This window comes from Alligator sinensis, unplaced genomic scaffold (genome assembly GCF_000455745.1).
Source record: "Alligator sinensis unplaced genomic scaffold, ASM45574v1 scaffold1277_1, whole genome shotgun sequence".
NCBI classification, from domain to species: Eukaryota; Metazoa; Chordata; order Crocodylia; family Alligatoridae; genus Alligator; species Alligator sinensis.
The window spans coordinates 1,469,296-1,478,629 of NW_005842341.1; the positions used below are offsets into that span (position 1 = coordinate 1,469,296).

At 37.4% G+C, this 9,334-nt stretch overlaps 1 protein-coding gene across 1 annotated transcript in view; it reads left to right on the forward strand.

Moving 5' to 3' along the window:
• NEK2 (NIMA related kinase 2) overlaps window positions 1-5,914 on the forward strand; it is a 9,943-nt gene extending 4,029 nt beyond the window's left edge. The window contains exons 6-9 of the mRNA XM_006028796.2: window positions 58-277; window positions 1,328-1,382; window positions 1,476-1,546; window positions 5,013-5,914. Of these exons, the coding sequence (XP_006028858.1) occupies window positions 58-277; window positions 1,328-1,382; window positions 1,476-1,546; window positions 5,013-5,242 (576 nt within the window). The 3' untranslated portion in view covers window positions 5,243-5,914. The remainder of the gene's footprint in view (window positions 1-57; window positions 278-1,327; window positions 1,383-1,475; window positions 1,547-5,012) is intronic.
• Window positions 5,915-9,334: the final 3,420 nt, after the last annotated feature.

Sequence of the window (9,334 nt, forward strand, 5' to 3'; positions counted from 1 at the left end):
CAATAAAATACTGTGCATCAGTATTAAATCTTGCAAATTACCTTTGCTACCTTTTAGGATTATTGTCGACCCTCTGTTGAAGAAATTCTACAGCACCCCTTGATATCAGACTTCGTAGTAGAGGAGCAAAGAAAAAATTCTGAGAAGAGAGGACGAAGGTCAGGAGAGCCAGAAAGGCTGCAGTATTCTGGTGCTGCAGTGAATGAGCTGAAACTGAAGGAACAACAGCTGCAGGAAAGGGAACGGGCCATAAAAGAGAGAGAGCAACGACTGGAACGTATGACATTCTCTAGGGTTGGGGAGAGAACTGGAATCCTGGTTCAAAAGATTATGGGACAGGGTATAGTAGAGAGCAAACTTGACAGGCTCCAGAGTCTGATACCACTGAATCTGTGGACCTGTTGCACCAGTGCAAAGGGGGAGTTTATTCTTTTTGACTAGGGAATGGCTGCATTTTAATCACTCTACTTGCAGTATCACTTAATTGCAACGCAGAGCACAGACTTGGCCCCACAGGTTTACCTACATAAAATATATTTTTCAGTTTTGGCTTGACTTAACACACCAGGCAGCAATTTCTTCAATACAGATTATTAGAGTTAAACATAAGGTGTTTTGTTTTCTCTGTGAACCTAAACTTTTATGCATATATACAATGACACAGCCATTCTAGTTTCATTCTGACGCTAGAATGAAAAGTTCTTGTATCAGTCCATTACAAAATGGATTCAGGAAAGTGTGTGGCCCAGATGATGGGACTACAAGCTATTATAGTTGTCAGACATGGTCAACTAAAGACTTTTTTTTTCAGAGCATAACTTACGTGGCAGAGAAATGTAATCCAAATGATGATGGAAATGTCTCATGTACAGGTTAAGCTTCAGAGGCTATAGGCAAAGATATCTTTTTAACTGCTTGAAAAGAGGAGGTGGAACTACAGCTTGGAAGCATACAGTACCTAACTTTTTATACTTGCATGATTCTGTAATGATACAAGTTAACTAAGTAGCCTGAACTTTGACCCTGATTGAAACCATGTTGAAGTCTTAAAGGGGATTTGGTACACTCTATATTATTACTGATTGGTGTGGACTATACAGCCCTCTGGTAGCAATATTCTTGTGAAGTCTGTTATGTGAGCAGTTATTGGAATATCCTGTAAAATGCATGCGTTGAGAAAATTGCTGTAATGTAAAGCAACAAATTGCTACATCAGTAGCAAAACTCTAGGCAGTCTACAGAAAGATGCTATTGTGGGACCATGCCTCTTTAATGTAGTATTCAGATGTCAGTACTTCTCATAACATTTTTGTATGCCCACTTCCAGAGAGGGAACGGGAGCTCTGTGTTCGTGAAAGACTGACAGAAGACAAGCTTGCTAGGTACAGTCCTGTAATATAGATTATACTCGGATTTTTAATGAATGAGAGAGCTTTTCAAACAATCTTACTAATCTTTTTATCTCTTCAAAACAGGGCTGAAAGCTTGTTGAAGAATTATAATTTCTTTAAAGAACAAAGGATACTGGCAGGTGCAATCAGTCCAGGTATGGAAAAAACAGCAAGTTACTTGAACTGGTAAACATGGATTGACAAAACCAGGCCTCTGTTACACAATCCTGTTTTATGAAACATCACACTTCTGTAATGGTTTCCATTACAAGCTCATGGCTTTATTCATCCTCGTGAAGAGTGTATGGAATGGGGACTTTTACTATGAACTTTGACATTATCTGTTTTGTTAATACAGCCTGACACACCAAATTATGGTGACAAGGAGGTACTAGAATGTAAATTCATGACTTCACTAGATAGCTGCAGGATTTTAAAGTGTTTTAAAACTTCATTTTATTTGGGAACAGATTATGAAAATTAGATCTGTACCTTTTTTTGATCAAGTTACTTAAATAAATGTTACATAGTATATCTTTGGATTTTTTTTTTTATTATTTTTATTTATTTATTTATTTATTTATTTATTTATTTATTTATTTATTTTTTATGGTTTGAGGGGGGAGCCTTGATGGTGTCTGTCACGATCCTTTTTTCTGGTGTGTTTGTTTTGTGTGTGTGTGTGTGTGTGTGTGTGTGTTTTCATAGCATTGAAGCTATAAACAATGCAGAATGAACTTGCTACTGAATGCATACTTGTTAGAAACCTCAAGCTATATCTTGGAATAAGGAACAGCAGTCTTCAAATCAGTCTAAAAATACTAGCAGATGTTTAGAGTCTGTTACTATTATATTCTATTTAGGATTACAACAAGCATGTTTAACTCCTTTTTTTTCCATAATGCAGTTTATAATCTATTTGATGGTACTATTGTTTAATGTCACTACTTTTGTCCCAACCTATCAGGTTGCAGCAAGTGAAGTGTTTTAAGAAACTGACTTAATCTTACTCTGCAGTTAAATGCTGCTCTTGTCATGCTTGCTAGGAAGATATATACAAACCACCACTGAAACATGTTTGGTGGAATACATAGTTGGCAGACCGTATACTACTAACATAGCATAAATCTTGATCATATAAGCAAGTGTGGATAACTTCACTCAATCTGAAAGTATGTCCTCTGCCCTCGTTTCAAAAAGGGGTGATGGGAGGAATGAATTTTCCTCAAAACAGAAGACGATATAATTCCCCTGTACTGTAAATTTCCCTGCTTGTCAGAGTTAAATGTGAGAGAATGTCAGTTATGCCCACTGAAGGCATGCTCTTGAAAAAAGGCTTAACTGATGAAAACCCAATGTACTGCTCACTGTGGTAGAACAATGGGCTCTTATACATGCAGGGAGGCTGCTCTGACGCTGTAACTGCAGCACCTCGGAGCAGATCAAGTTTAATCAAGTGGCAATTACCACACTCCAGCAGACTCCTGCATTGCGTGCATCAGCATCCCCATGCTGAAAAATGTCAGCAGGGCACTTTAAAGCTCATTTGAGCTTTCGTTAAAAGTGCCCTGCCACCATTTTTCAGCATGGGGATGCTGATACATGTGACACGCTCCAGGCTCTGTTGGCTGTTACACTTGGAGGACATTCCATATTTCCAGGAGGACTTACTGTCACAGTCAGCCATGAGACTGAGGGAAAATCCCCCTGCTCCCCAGCCCCACTATTCTGCCTTCCAAAAACTTGTATTAGACTTCTGTCAGGATGCTAACAGTGAAGGGAGCCATTTAATTTTACAATTAATACACTGCTGTATTGAAACTTTTATTCTCCTTGGGATCAATTTACTGTGGCTTTTGAGAACATTTTTTTTCTAATCTTCATTCTTTTAATATCGCTTTAGAATAATCCACACAATTTTTGCAACCTTCAATTCAAGATAATCATAAATAAAGGAATAGCTAATCTCTTTTCTGTCTCTGGCTTCTGCATTCTAGTTTACTCCAAATGTCTACACTAATGTTCTAGGTACAAGATGGCAGGAGCTCCATTCAAGACTACTGCCTCCATCTGTCCTGTGAGATTTCTGCTGAACTACCCACAATGGCACTGTTCCATTATGGATATGGACACCATACATTTCAAAGTAGTTTCAAAAGCTATTCAGAACCCTATGGCACAGCTGTAAGATTCTTAGAACTGTCTGTAGATAAGCCCATAGAGATGCAAATGTAGCAAGAACAGCTCTTTCATCAGAGGAGAAAGCAATGTTGAATTGAAGCTGTTTTAGCTAACCTTATTTCTTAGGGCTTGTCCACAGGTACCTGTTACAATGTAACAGCTGCTGCCTGCTCCTGACCAGCAGCTCTCTTTTTGACATGAGTGTGTGTCCATACCCTAACATATAACTTCCTGACTTGACTTTAAAGTTTCTTACAGTATTATTGCTGTTAGCCATTCTGGAAAAGTGAAAAACCTGGACATGTGGAGTTTGTTGCATACATCTTGTACTTTTTTTCCCCAGCTCTTGCCTCCTGACTATCTTGTTTACAAGCTGGAATCATTTATTTATTCTATGACCAGCATTTTATTCTAATACCTTCTGTATCTTTTTACTGTAACCTATTCTTAACACCTGTAGTACCCTTCTATCTACCTTCATCTTCCCTAAACTTACCTTTATCTGTTTATTGCAAACCTAGCATAGCTGGTCAGTGTGCAGACTTACACCACCCCCTACCTTCAAGGAGCTTTCAGTCCACCATAAACTTGGAATCTTATTATGGGTGTACAGTTTAACTGGGGGATGAGTATGAACTCAACCCGGTGGTAGGTGATAGTATTGCTTCTTACCAATGGCCTGTCCTAGGGAAGAAGAAATGCCTACTGCTCACAAGCCATGCATAGCTGTACCTGTTGACAGCAATTTGATCAGGATTTTTTCCTCCCTAGAACTAGTTATTTAAAGTCTATTCTGAACCTTCCTGCAATAGTACTGACTGCAGTTTTTCATGGTTTATAGGTAAAGCTAAACTTTGTCTCTAAACTCAAACTCTGTGGCCTGGCTTCAGTTGTACCTGTTCACATCTTGGCATACATAATTAGTAAGTGTCAGGGCTGTGGCTCATATAGCTGCCTTCTAGCACTGATCACAAAGCTTAAGAAGTAGGGAAGTGAGGGATGTACTTGGATTTGGCTCATAGCAGATAATGACATCTCAATCTTTTTATTTTCTTTTTCTGCTCTATCATGCACCTGGACTCCCTGGAGAATAATATACAAATAAATACATGATTTCTCTTACTGTTTCCTCTTCTTGTGTACTGTTTTGCAGCTGAAGATGATGTGCACAGTTCTTTTCTTACCCTCAAGTCCCCTGAAAATAAAACTAGAAGCTATGACTGTAGCATCTTAAACAGGATATTTAGTATTTCTTATCCCTGTCCCTTGAAGGAAAGGTGGGGGTGGGGTGGGGTACTAAGCATAAAGGGAGCTATCTAAAAAAATTAATTAAAAAGATCATGCAGCTGGAAGCTATTTCCATTGACACTAATTAATAAACTAATGTTGAGTAATACTTTCAACAATACCCAAAAGCTCTCTTCTTTGTTTGTCTTCAAGATGATGAAGTAATGCTCCCACTTCCTGTAAGAAAGAAGAAAGTTCATTTTGGTGTGGAAACAAAAGAGAATGTTGTAGCAGATGGTAATTTGGAGAACTATCCTCTCTCAAAAGGAAAATGTGCTGAGCTGAAAAAACGACTTTATGCTGCCAATCTGCGGGCTCAAGCTCTGTGTGAATTGGAAAAAAATTATCAATTAAAAAGCAGGCAGATTCTGGGCATGCGCTGAAATATGCAATACTATGTATAATATTTGACATTTGGGAGTCGCTCACATGTCTAACTATGCTTAGTATGTTCTTTTTTTTAAATTTTTTTTGTGAACCTAAGGCCAAAGCCTATTTTGTTCTAGTAGACAATCTTAATTTAAATATCATTTTTATTTTTTTCTACATTCAGTAGTGTTGACACTGTTTCCTGTATTTTTAATCGCCTATGATACTGTTCATAATATGCAAGTAATTGAAAGTACAGGTGCATTAGTCTTGAAGTCATCATCAGCTATGAAAAGACTTGCATGATTTTTAAATAAATTCACTTCCAGTCTTTAAAAAACAACACGTGATAGGTTAAGAGAATGAAGGATAGCTCTAAAAATAGAAATTAGTTTATCTATTGTGCTGGAAAACTAAGTGATAATGTATGTAATAAAAAAAAAAAAAGTTTTTTATATCTGAGAGAGAGAGATGTATTTTTCATTGAAAGGTTTAAAAACTGCTGTGTAATTTTACCTTTTAGTTATTTTAAGTTATTGTTTTTGATTGAATATCTTTGTATGTTTGTCTCTTTATTACAAAAATCATATTTTCAGTCATATTGTAACTATTTGTAATTGGTCTTCTTTCCTATAATAAGCCTGAGCAAAAAAGTTGTTCTGCTATGCCTTACTACCATAATAGTTTCTTTTTGGATGCCTAGACATAAAGCTTGATGTATTTGAATTGCCCTGGACAACAACTGCTGTCAAGAAAGGATGCTGTATGCTTACCCTGATTCCAGAAGTCCAAGCTGTGGCTTTAAAAATGTGTGGGTGTTTGAAGAAGACACTTTCAGTGTTAGAAGGCCAAAGTAAAATGTAAAGAAGAGTCCATTATTTTCTCATATATAAATATTAGAAAATCTAATATAATGCTCCTTTAATTCCACAAGTTTTTAACATTCTTATTGGGCATGCCTACACATGTAATTTTGTCACATGAATAAAGTGTGGAGCTTATTGCTCCCCCATGTGCCATTTAAAGATGTGCCTGGGAGCAATGAACTCCAGAGCAATAAGTTCTGCAGTTTATTCATACACAGCACACTGAGCTGGGACAGAGCAGCCCCAGCTGGCAGCAGATCTGGGGGGTCAGTTTGCCAGCCCAGGGCTGTTTCCCTCCACAGCTCAGCATACTGTAGAGGGGCTGGCTGGGGCATGAGGGTGGCTCAGCTCGGGGCTAGCTGGCTGGCTAGCAGCCTCTGCACTGAAGCACCCTCGTGCCCCAGCCAGCCCCTCCAGCATCTACATATGCACTGCTGCAGAGTTTTTTACTTTGCAGCAGGAAAGCACTTGTATTTACAAGCACTTGAATTTACAAGTGCTTTCCTGCTGTGAAATAAATTAGTTTACTTCTGCCTAATAGGGTCATGTGTAGACACCAAAATGTTTACTGTGCAGCTAATTAGTCAACTGTGCAGTTAGTATCTCCTGTAGACATTCCCATTCTGTACAAGGTTAGGACTGAAATATGCCTATCTTAAAACTTCTGTAACTAATGGAAAATCTATGTATTTCAAGTATCTATTTTTAATGACAATCTATTTCTTCACAGGCATCTAGGGCTTTTGTGGTCTTGATTTTTGGGTTCTGCTATACTGCCCTGTAAGAATAAGACAATAGTTCAAAAACCTTTTGGGTGGGGACAAAGAAATAATTTCCCTACTTTCTAATTTTTGGGGTTATATTCCTAGCATAGTCAATATCAGTTAGTCCTGTTTCATAGCAAGCATGTGAGACAGAGGCTTGTGTCCTCTTTCTCATGCATTTTCCAAAAGATTCTGTCACTTTACATAGTTGTAACATCATTAATCTGAATGGTGCTGTTGCTGGGTTAAACAGGTGTATGTGGAATTGGATCTTTTTTCTAGGCTTGCACATCCATTTTATATTAAATTAATTAAGTTGTAGTTAATGAAGCAGTACATGTCAATTAAGACTAAGTCCTGGGCCATGTTTTTCAAACTTTCCTCTCTTAATTAAGATAGTGTGAGCAGTCTGTGTTTGAGGTATTAGTGCTGGAAACTTGGGCTTGGATAAGCAGAAATTAGTTTTCCAGACTAATAGTACATACATTTCTCTAGTACAGGAGATTCCAAATATAAAAATTATCCTGAGATTAGATGGGAAACAAGGTAAGGATCAAAATAAGTCACCTTAAACTGATTCTTCCGATTGTTTCACGGTAAAGTTGGTCATCTGCTATGTTTTTCAAGATTTGTTAAGTCTTAGAATCACTGGTTCTTGATTAAGTTTAATTAAACATCTGAATCACTACAGATGTGTTGGATGGAAAAGTTAATATGTCATGTTTGCAGAGGATAAAATGGCAAACTAGGTTGGTTTGACCACGAGCTCCTTACAGCTCATGAAAAATGTCATAAGCTGCTGATGGTAGACAGTGGTTAAAAGCCTGCTACACCCTTTATAGCCAAGATGCATCTGGTGAAAATTATGAATTAATACTATAGTCAAAACAATGTATTTAAATAAGGAAAGGATATTATTAAAGGGACTCATTTTCTAATATACTGCTATAGACCTCTAGCCTCAGATTTTTTTATATGCAGCTATTTAGTTAGATGATAATTTATGTAAACATGAACTACATGAAAAAGATCTCAGCTCTGGAGCCAAGTCCTTTATTGAAAAACCTGAATTATATATTTTATGATAATTTACAGCTGTAAGTAAAAATGCTCTTTCCACACGTTTGCCTTTTAGAGCTTTAGACAAGTCTTAATCCACCAATAGGCTTATGTGGATGTGTAATATTAAGCATGAGTGTTTCCCCTGAGGACAATAGACAAATATTTTAAAAGCTACATAGATGCTGGTGTAGTTTACTGCATGAGGACCTAAAAATGAAAAAGCGGAGAGTCTACATCATAAGTACTTGTTTTTTTTGGTGGTGGTAGAAAGACTTAAATGGGCATAATCTGATAGTATGTTGTAATTACTTTTGTAGGTATATTTGTTGTATTGTATACTTGCTAATGCAGATTCACAACAGCTGTAAGACAGGTACTCATTCAGCATAATATCTGACAGTCTCACTGTGGAGTGCCCCATGAGTAAATGATAGATTAAATGATATTTGAACCAGACTGACCAAACTGTCATGTGGTGAGGCTTCAACAGATCAGAGATCAATAAAAAGCATTGTTCTATCATGTTAGCTCTATGGGTCACTGGCACTTAAAATACCATAAAATATAACAGTGGTGATGTTATAGAACAATTCTGCTTTCTGCAATTTTTTTTTGTTAAATCAACCCAGAAAATGCTGATAGATGTCACAGAGGGAATTTTTTTCAAAAAGTGAATATATGTATATATAGATAGATATGCCCTGAATTAGTTCTTTATTTTTTCAATATTTATCCATTTCTGACACCCTTATTAATAGAGGCATTCAGCACACTAGTTTGGATTTAGAATTTTATTTTTAGGTCTCCTTTCTGAGAACAACTAAAGAAACATTAAAAAAACCAAACAAACCACTTGAGCAACTCTTCTTCTATGAGCTGATTAAAGCTAATGATCCCTGAGGGACATATGCCAATATCTGCGCCTCATTTTGGGCAGCACTATTTCCGGTATTTCTATATCATCTTTAATCAGCTACCTGCTGCACACATTCACAGTAAGAAGAGAAGATAAACTAAACACCAGAAAACATTTCAAGTAGAGATTATCCCAAACAAATATAGATTAGGACACTGAATAGCAAGAAATAGCACTAATTTAAGAGATGGAGTTCAGGCTAGCAAGTATCCACAATAAAGCTCCTTCTGTGGCCCCTGAATGTGATCCCTGAAGGACATATGCCAATATCTGTGCCTCATTTTGGACAACACTGTCTTTCCAATGTTTCTTTATCATCTTTAATCAGCTCATAGAAGAGAGTAGCTCAAGTGGTTTGAGAGTAGAGTATAATCAGGGTTCGAATTACACGTGGACTCCTGCAGGGGGAATCTGTGGTGGTGGCAGCCGGAAAGCAGAAGGAGCTGCCGCCTCCACCACCTGAGTTGCTTAAAAAGGTCTGGGGGGGGCTCTCGTCTT